The sequence below is a fragment of the Pagrus pagrus genome (assembly GCF_965226575.1).
Source record: "Pagrus pagrus genome assembly, chromosome: 17".
Taxonomy (NCBI): domain Eukaryota; kingdom Metazoa; phylum Chordata; class Actinopteri; order Spariformes; family Sparidae; genus Pagrus; species Pagrus pagrus.
Genome location: NC_140201.1, coordinates 3,273,225 through 3,297,866, shown reverse-complemented (window position 1 = coordinate 3,297,866; position 24,642 = coordinate 3,273,225). Strand labels below are relative to the sequence as shown.

Genomic DNA, 24,642 nt, shown 5'->3' with positions numbered 1-24,642 from the left:
TTGATTTTTCCTAATGTATTCTGTGTACATTTGTGCGGATCTTGAAAACGTGACGGTCCATCTCGAGGGGGTTCACACCATTTTCCAGCACTTTGTCAAGTTTTGATCTCGGCGGCTTCACGCGGATACAAAAACAGTCGAATCAAAACCAATCGGAGTTCGTTTCATTCTTCTGGCTCTCTGCTGGAGATCTGCTCGCTGCTGTCAGTCATCTCCTCCTCCCTCAGAGATTAATGTGGGAAAAGACTTGAATGCACGCTCCCACCACAGACCCCTGTTTGGATGTTTTGCTCATTAACGAGTTACACGATGCTAATTGTTGCTGTATGTTTGAATCAGTCATGCTGTCAGCTTTCATGATGTGTCCTCAATTCCAGCCAGCATGCACGCTCTCATGCCATGCTGCCTTGCGTGCGTGCACGTGCGTGTATGTGTGTGTGTGTGTCTTCTCCCTCTAGCCTACATCACTGTAACCCCCCCCCTCCTCCTCCCTCCTTCACACACACACACACACACACACACCAGTCCCACCTCCCTATACCCAAACTACAGTGAAGCCCATTCAACCGATTCTCCGCAGTGCTGGAAGAGCAGAGTGAAGTAAAGAAGGAGAAGGAGGAGTGAAAGAGGGGGAGAGAGGAAAGAGGGGAGTACGGGGAAACACGCAAAAAGAGAGAGAGAGAGTGTGTGTGGGGCGAGAGCAGGAGAGGGAGGGGGAGAGAGACAGAGAGAGAGAGGGAGAGAGATAAGGCGAAAACTGCGATTTTGGTGGCCAGGCTTCCCAGTGCGCACAGATCTCTCGTCGGCTGCACCGTCCGAGCAGCTCTCCGCTCCGCAGGGTGAGTAAAGCTTCTGCTGCCTGATTTTTCTTTACTGCAACCACACGAAAACAACAACAAGCTCCTCATTCCACCCGTGGATCCCTCATCCTTCCACCTCCCCTCCCCTCCGCTCCGCTCCGCTCCCCTCCCCTCCGCGCATCTGTCTCGGAGCCACTCGCACTCTTTGGGGCTTGTTGAGAGGCGAGCTCCGCTTCTTTTGGCTGCGCACGTTCAGGGACTTTCTGTTTGAGGAAACGACGCTTCATCATGCATGTGGCTGTGTGTTGACACGCGCCTCAGCCTCAGTCCTCCTCCATTAAATAAGAAAATGTAATTAAAAAAAAGAAAGCCAGGGATGTTGTGTAAGAGAGGAGGAGAAGTCTCCCTGCTCCCCGCTCGGTGTGAGGAGGGAGGAGATGTGCGCTGGGGTTTTTATTTTTTTATTTTGTTGTGTTGACAGCCGCTGATGAGTGTGTCTGCACGGCTGTTTCCCGGCCTGTTAGCGGAGGAATGTACTGTACAGTGATTAGTGTGGCGCATTTGGGAGGCAGCGCGCTGAAACACCGTACAGTTAATACAGAGTCTGGAGAGGAGCTCAGTGAAGCCGCTGCGCTCCCAGCGGCGCGTGGAGGGGAGGAGGGAGGGAGGGGGGGTGAGGTGAGGGAGGGGGGGCGAAGTGTGTGTGGATGATGTGATTGTGTCATTACAGTACGCGCGCGCGTGTGTGTGTGTGTGTGTGTGTGTGTGTGTCAGATAAAGAGAGAGAGGAGAGGATAGGGAGGAGACACCGGAGTGAGGCAAACGTGTGAGGGTGAGACAGTGCGCACATTTGTGTGTGTGTGTGTGTGTGTGTGTGTGTGTGTGTGTGCGTGTGTGTGTGTGTGCGTGCTCTAAAAAAACTCTTGGCTCCTTCTTGGGGAACCCATCCTGTGATACTGTTCCAGCAGACTGCAGCACTTCTTATTGGGTCCATCTTTCTCTCTCCCTCGCCCCTTCCCTCTCTCTCTCTCTCTCTCTCTACTTACATACATATGCATAATGTGTGTGTGTGTGTGTGTGTGTGTGTGTGTGTGTGTTGTAGCAAAGGGGGGAAAAAAAAGGGATGACGAGCTGACAGGAGTGAGACACAGGGGAAGCTCCTTGTTTTTCTTTTTCATTTCCAGCTATTTTTTTCCAGCCTGCATCTGGTGATAACTGTGAACCGCTGCACACACACTGCTGCTGCTGCTGCTGCTGCTGCTGCTGCTGTAGAGACGGAGGACAATCTGCAGAGATGTTCCTCCTGGAAGGAAGAATCAGTGCAGCATATGATGATACAACAGTTGTATATACTGTCACATGTCAAGATTATGTTTTTCACCTGTGCCCGTGTCCGTTGGTTGGTTTGTCAGCACGATTACACAAAAACCACTGAACAGATTTCCACGAGGCTTGGATGGAGGATGGGTCACGGGCCAGAACAGACCCCATTAACCTTTGGTGCAGGAATTTATATCTCGCTTTCTATAAAATTGCAAGATAAACGATGAAAAACTCAGATGTGTTCAGGTGGCTGGTATCTATGAGCGAGTACAATCTGTTGCAGAGCATAAATAATGGGTGGTTTAAAATGTAGAGTGATACAGGGCTGTTGAGTTTGATATTGGATTAGCTTGATTGGATTTAAGTGGACTGTTGTGCCTTGGCGGAGGTATGCGCTCCACTGCGTGCCATTCTAGTTATGAAAGTGTTAATCTAATGAACGGTCTCAATAAGCTAAATTCCTCTCAGAGCGTTATCTAGCTACACTTCATGCATTAGCAAGCGAGTTGGGAGAATTTGCCCTCCGCCCCCAACGTTGACTCCGTGGTTGCGGCCTTGACGTTCGTTAAAGCACGAATAACAAAACTTAATTGACCAAAGTTTTACGAAAATCAGTAAATGTATGCACATTTTCATCCACTAGTGTTTCATGCACATGTTCTGATTTGTTTTTAAGCAACAGGTGAAGCTAAAACTCCTGTCGTGCCGTTATCCAAGCGTAGAAGAAGAGAGTGCAATGAGATGACGTAGTTGAAGGAGCAACACTCGAACCTCAAATGGTGGAGAAAAAAACATGTTGAGAACGCGATGGAAACACGCTGTTTATGTTTCACGTATTAGTTTAAGAAAGTCTTCAGCGGGCGCTTAACTCACGTTTCATCTACGTCATGATTTATCTGCTTGCACCTTGTTCGCGATATTTCTGTTTCCACTCAGGTTTATTCAGGTGGATGGAAACCCACCTACAGATGTTGTATATCACCCTGGAATGACTTTACCTTCAGCTAGTGTGTGAAAGCTTCAGCATTAGTTGTTCTAATGCAGCTTTCATGTCACGTGGACTGAAACACAGTGACAGAAAAGATTAGTTTATTCAAGCCATCGTACCTTCATGATGGACTGTCAGTGTTACCAGTAGAAAGTGTTTTAATCACTGAGCTGTGGTTCGATGATGGGCAGAGTTGGTCCCACGGGCGGATGTAAGATGGTGTACATTTTTTACATTAGCATTAAAGTTGTTGCCGTTGGCTTTAAAAACATATTTGGATTTTTATCAAAGCTTTTCTAACAATGGGAGATTCTATTACTCCGTGTTATAGTCCGGCTCACATTGTCGAGAGGCTATCCCTTTGGAAAATGCTTTGCACCAATGCCACTTGCGATACAAAGACATAAAAAACTCTTCGCCTTAACTGTATGTCCAAGAGAACAAACCGTCAGTGATTGGTGTCGGCCCTCCAAAACAAAAAGACAATCCAACACAATCAACGATCCAATCCAACAAAAAGACCAAAGCTGTCTGAGACGAGAACACAGAGGTCACTTCTGGGTTTTCTTGAAAATAAAACCTTCCTTGCTGTCCCGCTTTTCATTGTCAGTACTTTCTTTTGCTACAGCTGCAGCATGAAGCCCAGCTGCAGTAAACGCACAATGACAACAAAAGTACAATTAAGGAAACGTAGTAAACCATAAACCGAGGTAGAATTAGTCAAGGTCGGTTGAGGGGAAAGCGGGTTTCCGTTTAAGACCCATTCTTAAAATGCAGCAGTATGCCTTGTATTAATAATTAGTTCCTCTCGACAGTCGGAGTGGGGGCGAAATTATGAAAGCTCAGAATCCCCGGCACAGCGGGTTAGAAGGTTCTGATAAAATATACAAACGTTTAGTTGACTGCAGAGCTGTTTACAGATCTGAGCACTGCTCGTATGAGACGTGAAGTATCATCCTCGTCAGATGGCGCGCAGCCCTCTGAGGTGAAGGGATATGAATCACACACTAACTTCAGTTGTTTAAACGGCTGATTGATGGTGTGAGTCACCGACGATGGCAGGGTCAGTGCTTCATTTCCCACTCGGGTTACTGGAGGTACTGTGAAGTCCTTGAGATACATTTGTCCAGCGGAGAGACAACAACACGTTTCTGCTGTCATGTTAATTCCTTCAGACTTCAGATTTGCAGATTTACAGCAACTTCAGCCAAAACTCAACTCATGATGACCTGTTTTGCTGCAAACGTTGAAGTACTTTCTGGATTTAGTGGTTCAGTACGCTTGACACAACTAAATCTAGAGGCAAAGTGTTTTTTGCTCTGAATGGCAGTTGAAGGCACAAAGCCCGTCACCACCGTCTCCCTTCGGCTGCAGCACACCGTCTCTCCGATCTCTCTCCAAGAGCTGTGTGTTTTGCATGTTTGTTGTCTCAGCACAATTAATCCTACAAATGAGGACAAGGGAACACACTTTCGTGCAGTATCTCCTCTAAGGCTTTCATGCTGTTGCACTCGGTTGCTCGTGCAAAAGGTGACATAAGTAGTTGTGTGAGGAGTGTAAAAAGAGTGCTTGAGTGAAAAGATGGTCAGTCACTGCATGATGAGGATGTTCTCATGGGACTGTTGGTTTGGGAAAGTATTAGGACCCCAAGGAAGAGCAAATTCCTGCACACGTTTCACCTCAGCATTGATTGATTTGTTAAAAAAGGTCAGTGTTTCAATCACAGACCTTTCTGAAGACATCACTTGGGCCAGAATTTACTCTGTTTTGTAGAAACCTGAGGCGGAGCAATAAAGGCAGCATCCCTCTCCGAGGACGGACAAACTTGAACAGAACAGTCCAACCAAATCACAGATTATACATATTACAAGTTTACCAAGTTTCTGATGCAAGTAGATTGTGAAATATACGTGAAGAGTGTGGATCCAGGAGGCCGACTGAGCACACTGAGGAGTCGCCAAAGGGCGTATGCTGGTCGACACTGCTCCTACTGTTCATATGCACATCTTTCGGACATGTAGCATTAATTTCTGATGATATGCACAACCAACGCTCCAAACTGACCCAGGATACGCGAGGCACCCATCATGCATACGTGAACACGTTGCCAAAAGCAAATATATCTCCATGTTGTGACAATGCTCTGGTTAGGTTTAGGCACAAAAGCCACTTGGTTATGTTTCGGGAAAAAATCTTGTTTTGCCTTAAAATAACTGGTTTTGTCGCTACAAACAAGGCTGGAGATGTCCCAACGTCTTCTCAAAAATATCTGGTTTACCCTGACGTAAACCATTCAGTGGTTTCACACTTACGAATGTCTAAACACCATCTCGACCATTGGTCTCTGGTTTGGCAGCCATCACTCAAAGCTGTAACACCGGCACCATTCCCTCGACATAAAACTCGATATGTATGACATGTACAAATGTGATCGTATCTGAGGTCTGCAGAAATGTTTACTGTCAGCCTCACTTGGTTAACAGCAATATTCAAAATCTGCTGCAACCCAGCTCACATTCACAAATTGAGTAGGGTCTTTTCAGGTCAAAGCGGAGAATCTAAAAAAAAAAATCAAAGCATTCAAGCTGTTTTTTCCTGACAGGCAAACATCCTGGAGATGCAAGCTTCCCACCCAGCAGCAGTGATGTATTTTCAGTGTTCGGATCATGCACAGTTAAGGTCGATTCCCCCTCTGGCCGAAGCCAAATGTGACCTCAAATTACACAACATTCAAACTGAGTGAAGGTGAATGAAGCCGTGTGTGTGTGTGTGTGTTTGTGTGTGAGACCGGGTGGTGGAGGGTTTTTATGAATACTGCACATGAACAGGCGTGTAGGATGTGTCACACTTAACACTGCCTGCCTGCCTGCCAGCCGTGGTGCATGTGTGTGTGTGTGACGTACAGTATGTGCGTATGAACAAGGACTTTCCTCTGTTTTTGGGCCAAGGTCTTTCCCTGTAAGCTCCCGTTCCCCTTCCTCCTCTCCCCTCCTTTATTCTCCGACTGTATCTCTGCTTATCTCTCCCTCTATTTTATCTCCTCGGCACATTAACACACAGGCATTCCCTCCTTTTTGCCAGTGTGTGTGTGCATGTGTGTGTGTGTTTTCTTACGCGCCGCATAAGCTAATTATCTTTATCAGTCCAGCAGTCGTTCTACAGACTACAGGACGAGGGTTTGTTTCCCAAAGCTTTCATCGTCTTAAGTACCGCTTTGAGGAACGAGAGTCTTCTGGCGGCTCCCGGAGACGCAGAACGTGGTTCAGTTCTCGTCTGGAGAATTTGATGCTATTTTTAAAAAAGATAACTTGTTATTTTTTTGGTGTTTAAGAGCTAAATGTCCTTCAATTCTTCGTTCTCTGCTCGTCCTTTCATTCCTTACTAACTTAACTGCATTCAGCGTTTAGCTCGTTTCGTTCTATCGCTCCATCCGTAATCCCTTTTTCTTATGTGTCATGGCACTCGCCGTCCTGCCCTCCCCTCCTTTTCTTCCTTTCTCATTCCCTTTTACAAATGATTTTCGGGGGTTATCTAATCCAGCGCATGTATTTGACCTCATACCCCTCCTCTCTCCATCGTTTTTTTTTTTTTATTCCCTCTGTCCTCCCTTTAATCATCCCCTCCTGCATGACTCCATTCTTCCCATCTTTAAATATCCATCTCTCTTCCTGCCAGTTGGCACGAGCCTCTCGCTGCTGACAGAGGGACATATTGCCTTCTCAACAGAAAACAACCCCCCCCCCCCTCATCACCCCCACCCACCCAACGCTAGCAAGCTAACCTGGGAACGCCATCTGTGGAGCCCCGCCCGGCACCATGGGACGCGTAGTTTTCGTGATGCTCAGCAGTTGCTCTGCGCCGCTCCATATTGACCCGTGGTTGCTGCAGAGTCTTTCATCTCTGTTTCATCTGATTCACCTTTTTGAATCTTCGCCACTTTTCTTAATTTTAGGAGCCAAGATTTCAAAACCATCTTGAAGTGCGTATGGTATAGCTGGTTTCCTCGAAGTCGCAGGAGATGTACTTAAATATTGATCCATATTAATGTCGGGCTTTTTTTTTTCCTTTAAGAAAACTTGGCTTCCTTTGGAGCAGAGCAGGCGGCAGCCAAGATTTTAGAGATACTGGGAGCATGAGTCAAAAGTTTAAAACTCTTTCCAGCTGAGCCCAAACAAATCCAAACTACTGAGAAGAAGAGCAGAGGAGGGGAATAACGAAAAGTATTTATTTTTCTGACACTTTTGACTCTTCCTCTCTACATCCGAGCACAAATATCTGAACTTTCTCCTCCTCACATTTTCAGAAAATGTCCTTCAGAGGAAGACTTTTTACTTTTGATATAGTCTTTATTTACACAAATATCTGTACTTCTCCTGGAGGAAACAATGTGTGAGCATGTGTCACCCCTGGAGAAGAGCATGAAGAACCAAGAAATACATAAATGTTTAAATTTTTGCAGAAATGAGTGTCTTCAAGTCGGATCACTTCACTCATTGTAAGCTGATTAAGATAAAACATGTCAGGGGCTTTTAATGAAAGGACACAGTTTGTTTAATATGTCCAAATTCTTTCTCTCCTTTCTACATTTTATCTGATTACCAGTTTAATTCAGTCCACATTGTTCTTCTGCCACAGACACAGTTACAATTGTGTCATTATTCATTAAGTGAGACGCAGAATAATCCAACGCAAACCCGTCACAATGATCACCAGTGAAGAGGCTTGTTGATGGCAGATAAAGACCATCTCTCAGACTATATACCGCACAATGGGCTCTTTATTAAGTAAATGGCCTATTTCCGGAAATTAATTCATACGTGCAAAGCTCCTGATTAAGGGAACTTATTATCACTCCCACTCTGACACCCCTGCTTTAATGCCTTAATTAGCAACGCACACTCATTCATTAAGTTGGACTTCATTGAGGATGCTTTTAAGCCTCCAATAAAATTAAACAGAATTAATAATAGATCCAAATAAAAAATTTAAATCGTGCGGGGGGGGGGGGAGACTATCGTGTCGAGCCTGTTGTGTTGTAATGAAGAAGTGGATTAAATTTAACCCCTCGGCGATTGTTGAGTTTTTACTTTTGGAAACTGTGCTGAAGGGGCGCAGACGACGCACAACGCTTCAGGTCTGTGATTATGTAAAGTCATTAAATGTTCCATTTTATAGTCATTCAACAGGGAAAACAGACACGTATTCAGACCCTGATATAAAACGAGATGACAGGCAGCGGAGGGAATAAAAGATAAATCAAGTGAAATCAGTGACAGCGTGTGTTTGCCCTGCTGAGGTGCCTCTGAGCGGGAAAAAATAAGCACTGCTATCTCAAGAAAACGCAGCAACTGGAGCTGACCTCAACCTCCGACCTGCCCCGTCCCTCCTCGCCTTCAGCTAATCAGAGTCCTTTTATGCAAGTCTTGCCACTCAGTAGCCATCTTGGCGACGCCCAAGGCAGTTCTTCATTCGGCTTAGGAAGACAAAGGTCCCCGTCGTAATAGATGGAGAGAGAGACATAACTTCATTTTCACTGCTCATTGTGAAAGATTTAAAACACTCTTTTTTCCAGATCTGACCTTTCCTAAGCAAGTTTCAACGATTTATTACACCATGCGGACGTTTGTAATCAGGTGTAATCCTATATTTAATTTACTGACCATGTAGATGTGTATTTGAAAGCAACATATGATCCAGTACCTCGACTACAGCCACTGCCCGCTGGCCCAGAGAAAGAAACGTAACGGCTGAACATGATGGCACAACCACGTTCACTACGGAGCCCCTGAATGCCCAAACAACACGTGAGTGTTTTAAAGTGTTTGAATCGCCTCACCTCTCTCGGTAATCCTGTGTATCAGCGTCCAGTCCATCTGCAGGTTTCAGTGCAGCGACAGGATTGGCTGATATGTTCCCCAATCATTGGAGCTGCAGACTTTTCTATAGAGAATACTTAAAGTGACTCGTCTCCTCTCTGAGCCTGTTACAGAAGAGTGTAAATACCAGATGTTTGCTTCTCGTGGTCTCCTGTGTTGGAGTCAGCAGCTTTGTTGACCTAACTATCCACCCCCCAAAAATACTTCATGAGAGGTTTCATGGTGCTGTAACAACATCTGCTTTATTCTCAGCGTCAACAGTCACTTTGTTCCACCTTGTTTGTTCTAAGAGTGCAGAGTCTCAACGTCGTACAGAAACTGGGTCAACAGAAACATCAGGAGGGGACGTTTTGAAAGACACTCATGTGTAAAACACCAACAAAAAAAAAAAGGCCTGAAGAGGAGGAGGTGAAGAGAGAAGATGAATGAGTAACAGAGGCAGTGTGTCTTTGTCAGGGCTGTTGGGTGTAGTGAGGGCTTCAGCACCACGGTGGTGGACAGCTCCTCCTGTTTTCACAATGTGTCCATTGTGTTTGTCGGTCGCTGGTTTGTCAGCAGGATAACACAAACACTACACAACGCATTTTCACGAGACTTGAATGGCGGATGTGTCTCGGCCCAGAGTAGAGCCCGATAACGTTTGGTGTGGACACGGATAAGGAGACGGATCCTGGACCTCGCTTTCTTCAACATTGCGAGATGCGGTGCTTCTCAGGGAATAACACGTGGATCTTGGTATATTTTTATGTCTGTTAGGTTTCACTGAGTTAGAGCAATTTGATCCGGATAAAAGGGACTGTTGGGCGCTGGTGGAGGTGCGCGCTGACACAAAGTCCCTTGAAATGCCAAAAATAGCTCTTCAACCGCCCATTTTCTCCTCCCTTCTTTCATTTCTTTCACCTTTTTTACGCTCTTCCTTCTGGTCTCTTTTCACCAAACCCTTCTTCATCCTCTCGTCCTATATCCTTCCTCCTTTCTGCCTCACGCCCTTTATTTATCCACATTCCCTTCCTAAATCCTTCGCCAATTCTCTTGCTGATCTCCTCTTCTTCTTTACTCCCTCAATCATCCTATCTCTCCTCACCTCCTTTCACCCCAATTTTTTCCATTTCGTTCACCACTGTCTCGCTCCTTCCCCTCTCTTTCCTCCTAATCCTTCCCTGCGAGCGTTCACCTTCTCCTCTCCTTCTACTTTTTTTCTCGTCCCACCTTCCCTCACTAACTCCTTCTTCTTCCCCACATCATTACCTCTGACTGTTTGTTCCTAAGCACCGGCGCTCCATTCATCTGTAATTCATTACATCGCCTCTGCTCCCGGACGCTCCCAGCACACACACACACACACAGTTAGTTAGCGGCTGGTGCGACCTGGGAATTGTGGTTATATTCTCAAGGCTTAAACTACAAAGAGAACCTCATCCCGGCCCATTTGTTGTTAGCTATCTCAGCAAACACAGGCCTGCCTCGGTGTGTGTGTGTGTGTGTGTGTGTGTGTGTGTGTGTGAGAGAGAGAGAAAGCTCTCTACAACATTTGGTGCGCTGACCCATTACAACAGTTCTTGTCCTCCAAACCCACATTTTTCTTCGGCCTTTCCGTCTCTCATTAGTCACGAAGCCACAGCTCTAAGAATAACTCTTTTTTTTTTTAAAAAGACTGAATCTGGACTGGAGATTATTTCTGGTGTTTGTAGATGCAGATATTGCGTCATTCACCACATGCCGAGACAAACTATCTGTAATTTTACAAAAAGATAAAGCTGTGAACAAGAAAACGGGGAGCAGGTCGGCCAAACACATTTTAATAACTGAAGATCTCTGTGAGAAACTGACAGTGATCATTAAACACTTTAAGTAAGAATCAAACTGACCCAGAAAATGTTGGTATTCTCTGGTATCCAAATCTTTGCTGCTGAGAAAACCAACAAGACGGTTAGAGAAATGGCTCCGTATCAGGGTAAAGTTTTAATTTTAAATTAGCTGGCCACCACTAGCCTCAGGTGAAGCTACAGGTAAATTAACTTTGTGATTTATAATTTAAAAATATCCATTTTGATGAACTGAAAGGCCAAATAACTTAAATCATGATGGAGACTGAGCTAGCTAAACTCCTAACACGTCCTCTCTCCCGACTCCTCAAAAACAGCAGCTTGGTCTGGTATCCTTTCAAAATAAGAGCTTGTGGGCAAACAGTTCACATATTAGGACACATTCTGATTATTACGTTCCCTTATGTTTTAAACATTTGAGGTTAAGGTTCAAAAACTACTCGGTTAGGATTAGGGAAAGATCCTCCTTTTTTATTTTAGTTAAAATAACTAGTCTTGTAACTAACGTAACGTGATGTACTTTTGTCGCTTACGTGATGTATGTCAGTCACATACATTTGCTTAATTTACGTTACATAATTTAAAAATAAATTTTGATTCTTGGGGTCCGGGTGAGAACAGGCACGTGTGACTGCATAGTAGTGATGTTTACGCAGTTTGTTGGTGTTAAAGTACTTTTTAATCACAAATAATAATGTAATGTATTAAATAAAAATGTAATTTGTTTGTAGATGTTGTATTTTCTTCTCTCATTCCCTCCCGATGATGCACAGACAGGCTGCATCACAGCGTGTTGATTATATGACATTGATTTGTTCAGAGAGAAACAGTCATCTTGAAAAATAAGACGTTAAACCCTGATTATGTGTTCAACAGTTTGCAGCGTGAAGAAACTTTAAAGCCTTTTTCTCCTCAAAGTCACCGCTTCTGTAATTAACTGCTCTGTCTTTAGTTTTTACTACAGTAATTAAAGGAACGACTGGATCTCTGAATTTAACATTTCAAAATAAAGCAGCCTCCTCCGTCCGCAGTGTCCTTCAGTCGCTCTGAGATTTATGTTTGTTTAAGTGAAGAGAAACAGCGTGAATGAAGCAATCTGAGAGCCCGCCGGGCGAGACAGTTATCTGAGTCCTGCAGGTACTCGGCTCTGTCTCCTCTCGTCTAAGTGGAGGACGGATTTGTGTGTTTTGACTCAGCGGCGTCTGACTGCCGCTCACGTTGAGCCCTGACATTTCCAGCACTAAGACTGATGCTTATTTACACGAGCCGAGCACAAATCACCTTTGTCTCGTTCGGAGGATGCGACTTTCCTGAGGCGCTGACGTCTCTCTCAGAGTGTCGGACGTCTCTCGGTGACGTCTTCGTGTTTGACTCTGCAGACGTGAGAAAGTCACTGCAGAGGGACTCTCTCCTCCTCCTCCTCCTCCTCCTCCTCCTCCTCCTCCGGGCCAACTTGTGAAACTCTGAATGATCTGTTGCTGTTCTGATATATTTCAGGGGATTGGGGTTGAGTTGTAGGCCCCTTGCTTTAAAATTCATGTGTTGCCTGAAAAAATAATACAAGTTGTACTGTCTGGCTCCACACACACACACACACACACACACACACACATTCCCTTCTTGCTAGTTTTAAACATTTATAACTCGTCCACAAGCTCAGGTTTTGGGAGATTAATGCACGGTCTCTGGTCGAGGTCGGACCAGAAACTTCAAATATTTCCAGGACCCTCTGTCAGGGATCAGGCCTCGTTTTCCGTCTGCGCTTTGAGTTTTGGCACGTACGCCACCACATACCTGACGCGTCCGCCGTCATCTCCGCGGGGGGATTTGGATTGGCCGGGGCTCACCCGGGGCGAGAGGTGTTTCACCACAGCTATCAAAGATGTGCACCGTGTGACTCATGTGTGAGTGAGCGGATCGTCTGTGACACCGCTGAATGTGCTCTGCAGCGTTTTCGCCTGAGTGATGAGGTCACTCGCTCGCTCTCGTTCCTGCCTGACAGCGACTTTCTTTTTTGGCTTCTTATCTGTTCGGTTCTGATCTTGTCTGCTGAGTTCATTTTGTTCTCGGCGGTTTCTCTTATCGGCCCCTCGCTCCTCTTTTTTGTCAGCCTCATAAACACGGTTTTTAAAAGTCGCTGAACCTCCTTCAACGTCCTGCTTTAAATGTCAGTTATTGGTGGTAAAACACAATCATCAGTTCAACTGTATAAATACTTTAAAGGATAAATATCTGTGCTTTAAATGTATTCACATGTGTACATCCTTGAACTGCAAATATTTCTGTCACTTATTCTTTGATTCAGACATGATTTATGATCTTGTGCTGTTTATTTATATAACCTCTGTCCTTTTACTCACATCTGTGATACATTTCCACATTAGTCCCTCGTTACAGTAAGAAAAACATTTCTGTTAGCTGGCAGCAGATTTGCTTCTTTATAAATCATTTAAGTTTTAACCTGAAGCACTTAAGCTGACGCAGTTTCTCCTGCTGGGACCTTTTGTCACATTGAGTTAAGTTCAAGATAAGAAGTTGACCTTCACGTCCGTCTGTGAGGAGGTTTTTAAAATGTTTGAATTAACACAGAGACGTATTAGAGAACACTTCTTCGCTGTGTATCTTTTTTAAAGCTTTATAAAGTCACATCCTGGACGAATGTTACAAATCTGCAACTGTATTTAAATGATAGAAAGGTTTGAGCTTGATCAGTTCTGTACATTGTCATGATAATAATAATAATACATTATTTCTAGTTATTTACATGAAAAGGATAATTGCATTAACATTAAATCAAGGATTAGTGTTTTGAAATAGGTTCAGTCTTTTTTAAAAGACAGAAAAATTGGAAGTTGAAGTTCATTTAAAGAAAGCAGCGTTGAAAGGTTGTGTCTACAGATGTGACATAAAATCTGCCCTATAATCTTCAACAATAATGATTTCTCTTCATCTTCAGCTTCCTGTTTTTACTCCTCCGCTCTCCTGTAGGTGTAGGTCAGTTATTACATATAAGTGACCTGGATGAGACACAGAAAGACAAAAAACAGGAAAATAAGGAACAGATGACTTCACAGTCACATCTCAGCACATCATATTGATAACATACAACGTACATAACTCACCTCAGTGCAGTATTTATAAATGCACATGAAGCAGCAGGTTTAATCGAACATGTTTCAGCTCCAGTTTTAATGAACAGTTTGCAGCTGCTGCAGGTGAGGGGCTGTAAACACACAGCGGAGGTGTGTTCATATGAAAACAGGTTTAATGTGAGACAGTTAAGAGGACGGTCTGAGAGGAGACTTGTGGTTTCTGTTCAGTCGCCTGTGTTTAACCAGCAGAGCAGCGTCTTGGTGTGTGTGTGTGTGTGTGTGTGTGTGTGTGTGTGTGTGTGTGTGTGTGTGTGTGTGTGTGTGTCTCCAGCAGGGTGGAAGTGAAGCAGGCGTGAAACATCACAGAGACCACAGCCTGGTTGAATGTGACCTCCATTTTGACTGGATGGATGAGACTCTGTGTGCGTTTGTGTGTGTGTGTGTGTGTGTGTGTGTGTGTGTGTGTGTGTGTGTGTGTGTGTGCGTGTGTGTGTGAGAGAGAGAGAGGATGTTTCTCAGTGTGTCAACAGCTGATATGATGCCACAGCAGAGGCGGCGTTTCTGCCACCTAGTGAGTGTCGAGCTGCACTGCATGTTACCTGGAGCTCTGATGAGCTGGTGTCGCCTGCTGGAGCTCAGCAGGAGCTCGTTAGACGAGCGTGTTGATATTTGATCACGGCCAAAATCTCTCCTGTTGATTTAAGATATTTTACACCAGGGTCCATTCATAATTTGTTCATTTTAATGGACATTCTGTTTGCCTTACATTACTGCACAGCATACCAGCCTGTACAGTTTTACATTGTTATTGTTTTTCCCATCTTCCAGGCTCAGTTACATTAGATTTATTAAAAAATATATATATTATTGATCCTCTCTCAGTGAAACCTCCCAAATGTCCTGTTGAAGGTCGGGCTTGAGCTGACTGTTTTTCAGAGGTGGGAAGCAACAAAGTACAAATACCTCATTACTGTAACTAAGTACATTTTCCAGGTATCTGTACTTCACTTGAGTATTTATTTTTCTGACAGCTTTTGACTTTCCCTCTCTACATCTGAACACAAACATCTGAACTTTCTCCCCTCACATTTTTCAAAACAGGCTCGTAACTTTAGTTTGAATTATTTTTATTTCCCAACATCAGAAGACTGATTTCAGCCTATCAGCACACGTCACGCACGGCAGACGTGAGAAGACGTGAACAGACAGAGAGGGAGGCTGGAACGGGGAGAAAAGGCGTGTTAGTGTCTCGTATCTGCAGAGAGTTTCTTATTCTCTCTCTTTGTTGCTGCTCGGGACGCTTTACCAACCCAACATGTGGCTATTTGACGTCCTGGGAATGAGACTCAACAATCAACTATCTTTGTGGTGCGTTCAGGAACAGCTGGGACAAATCCTACTTTACTACTCTACTATCCTTCTACCTTTAAATTTAATAGTCTTTGAATTATATTAATATGACGTGAGCTTCAGTTAGCTTTGACCACAAATGTCCTTCAGAGGGAGACTTTTTACTCTGAGGACATGTCAGAGCCTGTACTCTATTACTCCTGACCTCGCTCCCGCCTCACTTCTTATCTTCTCTCCCAGTCCTTGAGTTTTACTGGTCTCTCCTGCTTCTTATAAAAAGCTTTCAGCTTGAATCCCCTGACACGTGAAGAGAAACATCTTGAGTCCTCTGTGCTGGTATGAAGAGGCTGTTCAGCGCTCTTATACTTGAAATGATGACGTGAGCTGGATTTTTTTTTTTGAGTTTTATATTTTCAACATGAAAATGGTTCAGTTGGGTCCAAGGTTGCTCCCTCCTGTCTTCTTTCATCTCTTCTCCTGTTCAATATAACATACATATTTAACAGCTCGAGTCAATGAAAGTCAAGAGAGATTTCAGTCAAAAGCCCTTCAGCCTTGTTTTCCTGCCTCTGTGATCTGCTGCTGCATATTTTAAGAAGTATAAATCAATGAATTAAATCTTTGTCTGTCCTCACGTCGCCTCTTCTTCTCTCTGATCCTCAAACAAACCGGACACTTTCCGTCTGTCCTGCTGTCCCCGTCCGTCCTCTGGTTACTGAAATAACTCCCTCGTCCTCGTCAGCATGCCGGGCTGAGCCGACGTCTGACAGGTTCGCTGTTTTCTTTCTGTTTCTCCTCAGATGAGTTCGTTCAGCACGAGGGCTCTGACGCTGCTCTCGTCGATCTTCGGGGCCTGCGGTTTGCTGTTGGTCGGCGTCGCCGTCTCGACGGACTACTGGCTGCTGATGGAGGAGGGGATCGTCCTGCAGCAGAACCAGACCACCGAGGTCAAGATGGCGCTGCACTCCGGCCTCTGGAGGGTCTGCTTCGTGGCAGGTCGGGAACTGTTCAGCGTCACCGACTTTGTGATTGTGTGAAGATGTTCTGTATTTTGAATGATTTTCTGCACTGGTTTGATTCGTCATTGTAACCCTGACCCCTGACCTCAACAACAGATCTCATGTTGGATGATTAATATCCAAAGATTGTGTTTAAATTTGAACTTTTCATGTTTTAAACACAAAGACAGTGAGACAGTCGGTGAAGACGTGGTTGGATTTTTTACGTTTAAACATCCCGGAGCCCTAAAAACAAAAAAAGATGAAAAGGTTTTCATTCATGCCTGCATTCAGACACACACACACACACACACACACACACACAGGCGGGTGGACAGCACAGATACAAATAACTGTCCTTACTGCAGTGGCTGTCTCTGTGTCTCGGGTCATGATGGTGTTGCTCTGGGGAGGCGGCCATGTTTGTGTTTCCCTGTTGTCTGACGCCTGGTACAAAAGGTCATTGGAGGAAAACGCTGGTGGCATTTGGAACGGGCTCTGTGTGTGTGTGTGTGTGTGTGTGTGTGTGTGTGTGTGTGTGTGTGTGTGTGTGTCTGTGGGTGTGTGTGTGTGTGTGGGTGAGAGCGAGGGGGGGAATCGTGTTTGTCTGTACATGTATGCATCAATTTGTTGACATGTTTTTGTGTGTGTGTATATATAGATGTCATTTTTGTGTTTTGTGTGTGTGTGTGTGTGTGTGTGTGTGTTTGCGTGTGTGTGTGTGTGTGTGTGTGTGTGTGTGTGTGTGTGTGTGTGTGTGTGTGTGTGTGTGTGAGGTTAATCGTCTTGTGTGTTCAGCTCCTCCGTCTCTCGGCTCAGACCTTGTTTTCCTCCCGACCCTCCTGACCTCCATCTGTCTCTACCTCTAATTCACTTTTTCTCCCACTTCCACTCTCCGCCTCGCTCGCTCTCCTCTTTCATCATCTCTTTCGGGGTCTCTCCATCGTCTCTCACCTCTCGTTCCATTCGTCCTTTTTTTTCTGAACCTCTTTGTTTGTCGTCGCTCCATCTCTGTCTGCCCTTTATCTCTGTTTCTGGTTTGTTTGTCTGTTTGTTTGTTTGTTTATTCTGCTTTTTCCTCTTCATACGCTCACATTTCCATATTGCTTTTGACCCAAAGCTGGACCCGAACTTCTCGCTCTCATCACTCTGCTTTCCTCTGTCGTCCATTCGTTCTTTCTCAGTCCGCTCTCTCTTTTCTCTCCCTCTCAGGACCAGAGAAGGGCAGATGTGTGGCGTCAGAGTACTTCACCGAGCCAGAGATAGAGATCACGACAGAAAACACGGCCAACATACTCAGTAAGTCACATCCACACAATTTCTAACAATTTGCACTTATAGAAGATGATGTTGGCGAACTTAAAGATGCAAACAACATGTGTGTGCATGTAAGAGTTAAAGGAACAGGTCACCCAAACCTGAAAAAATGCAGCCATCATCTGCTCACCTGCATGCGTGAGGCATCGTAGTCCTGCAAAACTCCTCAACAACTGAAGCAGCTGGAGACTTTAAAATGCAAATGTAATAAAATGGCTCCATAAAGCTGAATCAATGTCTCCTGATGCCCAACTTGATTTGAAAAGATGCAAATAACGTCTTTTCAAATCAGCCATTTTATATATATAGGCCCCCAGATACTGAAGTTTAGGGGAATGCTGCGACTCTGAAGTTTCAGACTTTCATCAGCATGGAGGTGAGTGAATAACGACTGAGTTCTCGTTTTGAGATGAACTGTTCCTTTAAATGTTTCCAAATGTGATATACAGAAGATGGTGGATCTCTCTGTGATACTCTCACAATGTAACGTTGATACGTAATTGTTTTTTTTCCTGTGGAAGATTTTGCTCGACTGCCAGCACACAAAATAAAAAGTTAAAGTTTGTATCCTTCAGCTTTACATTTTATCATCACTGTTTGTAGCTGAATAAGATAATGTCACTGACGGGGGGAAGCTACACAGGTTTATTATTAACAGCTTCATGTCTGCAGGGAAAGTTAAAAAGTTGGAAAGTCAAACTTACAAAAAATGTTGTGTGTAGAATCTAAAATGAAAGAAAACGATAAATCATACATACAAATCATTACACATATAAAAACACTTCCCATTTTTCACCACATGAAGTAAAAGATCAGGATTAATTCCTTCAAATTTTGAGGAGAAATATATTAAAATCCATGTTAACCCATCCACCTGACAGGTGCAGCACATCAACATGCTGATTACACAGCATGATTAGTGCACAGGTGTGCTTTGGACCGGTCACAATAAAAAGGCCGCTCGAAAAACAAGCAGTTGGAAGGTCCACCAGACCTGTTACCTGTTAACTGAATGTTTGCACGTCACCTGTTATCCTAAGAAATACACAATATATCTTCACCTCTTGAACGATGTCAGTGAGGTTCTTGATGCCTTCTTGATCAGCAGCCCAACCTGAAAAGTGTTTACAAGGTGCTGGAAGGACAATCGCATTTAATTTCATACAATCTCATCAGACATACAAGACACGTAGAATGAACAAACACCTGAAAGATCTCGTAATGAGCACAAATGTAAAACACAAACAAGTGATGATAAGGAAGAAGACTGAGGTTCTCTGTGTATAAAATCACCTGTGAAGAGCTTTATGAAAGCTGGAAACACCGAAGTATTTGTGTTTTACTCCTCGTCCATCTTCTACCTACTGACAGGACTGAACTTTGCATCTAGCAGGTGAGACTTAATAAGGATCAGGTGTCTCTGATTGTCTGAAAAACAAATCTACTCCAACCCTGTTTGATTCTGCTCACATTTGCTTAAAATCTTAATATTCGTAGAAGAAACCCAGACTAAAAATAAGTTGAATAAAGTATCAACACGACCAGAACTTTCCTAAAGGCCAAAGAACCTGTGATGAGCCGTATTTATTTTTAAGGAGCCCTGTGAATGCTGAACATACGTCTCTTTGCTCGAACAGTAAATGAACGTCGAGTTGGCTGAAGTTCCCCACAGAGTTATTTAGTCTCGGAGCTGTTTTAATGATTTAAGATGTTGACACTGCGAACCGGCCTCTAAGTGCTCCGTTTGTTCTGTCTCTTTGAAGTGAAACACTGAGTGTTGTTGGGGACACCAGGGGGCGAGACATTTGGTCCGTTTAATGCTAGATAAATGTCCTCAGGTGCACAAGACAAGTGCACAAGTCATAACACTGTAGTGGCACAGTGGGAGAGGTTCGCTGAATAAATCATACACACCGCCTCGCTCAGCATAACCCTGCGTGGGCTCCAGCAGGCCGCAGGTTATTTAGAAGTGTGCAGCGAGAATTTTAAATGAACTTTTTCTGAACATACTTTGAATTTATAACGAGTGTTTCATCAGAAAATACGTCTTCTGTTGTTGAAATATGGGTACGCTGTTAGATTGTCTATATATTGTGTTCATGATTTGCAAGAAAAACACTTGGGATGTCCCTCGGTGCGGGTAAGTAAGAAACAAAACGTGTTTTCGTAGAGTAAGAGCAAGAATTATAAGACAAGGACGGGTCAGTGTCTTCACACAAGCATGCTATAAAACTAAGAACCAACGGAGGACAAAGCAACATACAGATCCTCATGTTTGAAAGCTCAGATTTACACAAAAACTGTGAAAACATAATGTAGATACAACAACAGCAAACCAAACATGTCTGCAGCTGATCTGAGTTTGACTTTAAAGCTGCACTAATGAATATTTTCATATTAATAACTGATCAAATGAGTATGTGTGGTGTGAATCGTGTTCCCTTGTAGTAATAAACCCACAGGAAATGATCAGTTCCCATCAGCTTTTTGGAAGGTTTTAGTGTTTTTGAGTCCTTTGTTTTGGTTTTTCTACGTCCCGGCAACTTTACAGTTCAGTCTTTGTTCTCTCGTTAGTGTTTTAAGGCACAAAAAAAAGCCCTAATGATGGCTAAAAAACATTAGCAACTAGCTGGAACATTTATCAGGGAGCTGATATAACCTCAGGAGTTGGTGGAGACCAAAACAGAGCAAAAAGAGGAGTGATTTAAACCATTTTCTCCTTGCTCTTCACCTCCACCTCTTCGCCAGTTACATTTTTAATCTTTGATCAAACACTGTCTCGATTAGAAGTGTCTACATCAGCGATCAGAGTGGTGACGACGGTGGCAAACGCAGCTTCATCATGACAATGGTTTGTATAGCCACTTACTGGGTTCTTCCAGTTTCCCCTTTTTGAATAACGAATAGAAAAAGACAGAAAACCTGAATTATCGCTGCTGCAAGAGCTAGAACAAAGAACTGGGTTTGACCACCAGTGAAGGCAAATAATTATAAATCCAACAACATTGTAAAAGTAAAACACCTGCTGCACCACAAACACAAAATAACCATCTCAATGCCTTTTAAGATAATGAATAAATAAAAGATTACAAGCAAAGACTTTGCTGGTTTCCTGGCACTCTGCTCACTAACGCAGGCAGATTCAATATTAATAGTCATAGTTTGTCATATCAGACTTACATCTTTGCCTTCAACTGTTTAAACACAGTGGAAGTAACTCGAGAAGCGAGCTGATAACAATTTGAATTATTCATGATGTGTTTCCTGCACGTTGGACTCACAGCAGAGAAGAAGAAACTCTTTGAAGGGGGAAATGTTTTATTTGAATCGTTGGAAAACTCTCTGAGATGAGTCCAGCTGTCTTTACATCCTGTTCTTAATCATGTCCGTCCTTGTCTTTGTGCTCTCCCACAATCCTCCCTCTCATCAAAGAAATGGTCCGAACCGCCACTCCCTTCCCCATGGTGTCCCTGCTCTTCGTCTTCACGGCCTTCGTCATCAGCAACATCGGACACATTCGGCCGCAGCGCACCATCCTCGCCTTCGTCTCCGGGATATTCTTCATACTGTCAGGTACCGTGAGCACGTGCACGGCGAGTCTTGTTAATTAAGTGGAGTTGTACTTATTTTTGTGCACAGGGACAAGGTTTTTCCAAACAATCAAAAACTCACAGAACACAAATTACACTCCTGTGGAACAACTTCTGTCTCCAGGCTTTTTCTTGTCACGGTTTGTTTCCATATTTTCCAATTACTCCGCCGCGTGTTGTAGTCGCAGCAAAGCAGCCTGGGAGACAAACCTCAGCTGTGGGAGAATCTGTGAAATGAAAGGTCTGTGGAAAAACAAACACATTTTCCAGGAATACAAAATGCGTCTTGCTCAGTATATTTATGCCAAAAGTCAAAATCAAGTGAGCTCCGTCCAATTAATGGGACAGGTGCACTTCCTGTGAGGAGTATTTTCTCCCAGACGCTCTCAGAAGGTTTATGAGCGAGTGATTAAAAAGTCGGCCGCGAACTCTCCTCGGCTGCTCTCGGGTCACTCTTCTTGCCTCGCTTTTAAATTGCAGGCTTTACAGTTCGGCACGGCGACGATGAAAGACTCAAAACATGAAAAAAAACTTAAAGAACAGCGTTGCAGCAGAGATTTAAGAACGGCTGAGGTTACACTTTCTTTTATTACTGTTTGACCTTCATGTCCCCAAACTTTTTATTGCCTTGTTGAAAAAAAGTATTTTCTTTGACATTGTGCAGCAACACAAACACTAAAAGTTTAAAGCTGGTTCGTCCCTGAAGAACAGGATGTATTTGTAAAAAGTAAAAGCAGATTACATCACAGCTGACTCCTTTAATACCACAATGTGTCTGCAAAGATAAGTTCGTAACACCTCGCAGAGTCAAACAGGAACACTAGTCTTACTATAATGCAATAAAAGGTTATTTTACAGCATAAATACTGTCCAGTCAGTGTCTGTAGATAAAAACAAAAGCAATAGTTGTTTGTCAAGCAACATTAAGACATCAGAAACTTTGAAAAATTCAGATTTGCAACGCAGTGAAAGTTAGCACTAATACGTACGCAACATCCGATTTAAAATAAAGCTTCCTGACGAACAGTTCAAATATTATGACGCTATGACTTTTGGACTGTTTGGTTTACGTTCAGGCACCAGAACTGCTTGGTTAGGTTCAGGAAGAGATCATACTTTGGGTTAAAATAACTACGTTGAATCTCGAAACTTTCGTAAGGTGAGTTATGAAAGATACATGAACCACGTCACGTTGCGTAAGATGATGTAAACGTTAGTTATTTACATACATTTGCTTACTTAAGTAACAAAACTACAAAACAAATCAATCTGGACTCCATCGTAGGACCCACCCAACCTCCCCACAAACTTGGACTTGACACTAGCGGGGTACCTGCAGCGTCAGACTTCGAAGTGTGTGGCTGTGTTTGATGCAGTGAGAGTGAGGCTGGGATGCACATGGACATAAGACAGTTTCACTCTGATGGGATGCGTTGACGTACAGCGAGTCATTCCTGCCGGTAGTCCTCGATCAATCCAAACTGAAAACAAAAGACGTAGTTTGATTATGTTGCAAGGTATCATGGGATTTGTTGTGTTCATTGTTTGACAACCACCACTGCGGATGACAATTTGACTGAGGCAAAAATGTTCACATAAGAAGTTTTACATCTCTATGTTTCACCACGGTTGCTGACTTCCTTCCTCACTCTCTGACGTAGGATTACTCTGGGTTTAAACATGGCTGGACACATTCGGGATAGTGTAAGAACACAACTCAACAGAATATATAAAGAAAAGGTCTCGTTGATTTCAGACTCTGGTCTGTGCTGTGTGCATCCACCCGTCCAGCTCAGCCTCCTCTTTATCTCCTCTATGCAGTGCAGGCGGTCACACTGTCTTGATTTGAGGAACCGTTGCCAGGCGGCAGTCTGTTTCCTCCAGACTGTACATCAAATTAATATATGAAAGTATTTTGCAGGAGACAGAGCCGGTCATGCATGAGAACTCGCTGGATCGAACGCTGTCAGTCTGAGTGATGAACTCTCTCCGCTGCCTAAACAACCGTCGCTGCAGGACGTCGGTTCATCACGACTGTAGGAGCAGACAAAAGGATCGAGGTATGACTGGATACCTCATCCCTCACCTGCCGGCTTAAATAAGATGTTAAAGAAGCAGCCGAGCAGAGGAAAGAGGAGTGAGCTTGTTAAAAGTCAACATCCTTCAAGGTTAATGATAAAAAGACAGCTCAGTGGATGGAGCAGCTCCTCTTCCCTTCTCCCAGCTGACGGCCTGTCAGACCTCACCTTGTTCTCACTGCTAGCTGAACAGTGAAACGGGATTTAATTCCGAATAATTGCTCTCTGCGAGGAAGCTGCAGGGCAGCACTGATTGGATGTTTCGCTGCAGGCTTTTGTAAAAAAAAAAAAAAAAAAGTTTGAACATAAACCAAACAGTCTGGAAAGCTGCTTTGTTGTAAGTTTGACATATCAATCAGAAAGTCTGTAATGAGGAGGTCGGCTTTTCTTCAGGACGACATCTTTTTGGTCTGAGCCCCAAAAATCTCCCATACTCCGGATGCAGTAAGTGGACCGGACACCAGGCTTCAGTGCAGACACACTATTCCAGACACGTAGCTGAAAGTGGAAAGTTACCGGCTGGGATGTTTGATCATATTCTTTTTATAGACGCTCCCGTCCACATACTGATCAGGAGCGCTGTTTGTTTGGTCTCTTGGCTTGAATCCTGAACAACAGTTGAGCTTCTTGTGTTTGTCTCCCTCCTGTTTCAACAAAACAACGTCGGCACGAAACAAAGCAGCTCTGTGCAGAGACAGTTTTCCCAGTTTGCTGAGGATGAACTTGACTGTCCTGCACAAATCAGAATCCTTCAGGTCCGATCCTGCGGGATGAGTTTTATTCACTGCGCACAGCTTTTTGAATTCTCTCCGACCACAGTGAGTTTCTGGCACATTATGTTAAAACTGAACATTTCTTTATGTTGCAGCTACGTTTGTTGAGGTTGGACTTTCACTCTAGTCACAACAATGTGTTCATGCTCAGTGAAAACGACAAAAGAAAGTAAAGTTTGTCTCTCGCGTCAGAGTTTGCACCTGTGATCCGTCTTCCTGTTTCGCTGAGGATTAACATTTAGCTAAACAAAGTCTCCTCCTGTCACATTCGAGCTGTGATATCCGTCACCGAGCTCGTCAGAGTCACGTTGGGACGGAGAGTCTCTGCAGCCAACAGGGTGACATCACTCCCTCGTGTCGCTGCAGCGCGGCGGGGTGACGTTTTCCGGTCGGTTACCTCAAGTGCAGGGTCGAGCGTTTCGCTGATGAAGCGGACGTTGGGATTTTTTTGGACCTCGTTAGTCTCCCTCTCTTCCTCTGAGCAGACAGGATGACTTCACCTTCCATGTTATTTTTTTTTTGCATGAGGGAGCTTTACCTCACAGATGCTAGCTTCGCATGGTGGACTGCTGACTGGACATTTGGACAGACGTGACAACTATGGTGTCATAGAAATGTCACCGAGCCAAGA

General features: G+C 44.1%; 1 protein-coding gene across 1 annotated transcript in view; it reads left to right on the top strand.

Moving 5' to 3' along the window:
- The first annotated feature begins 561 nt into the window (after window positions 1-561).
- cacng7a (calcium channel, voltage-dependent, gamma subunit 7a) overlaps window positions 562-24,642 on the top strand; it is a 35,966-nt gene continuing 11,885 nt past the window's right edge. The window contains exons 1-4 of the mRNA XM_084379674.1: window positions 562-839; window positions 16,056-16,251; window positions 17,466-17,552; window positions 21,003-21,143. Of these exons, the coding sequence (XP_084235800.1) occupies window positions 16,056-16,251; window positions 17,466-17,552; window positions 21,003-21,143 (424 nt within the window). The 5' untranslated portion in view covers window positions 562-839. The remainder of the gene's footprint in view (window positions 840-16,055; window positions 16,252-17,465; window positions 17,553-21,002; window positions 21,144-24,642) is intronic.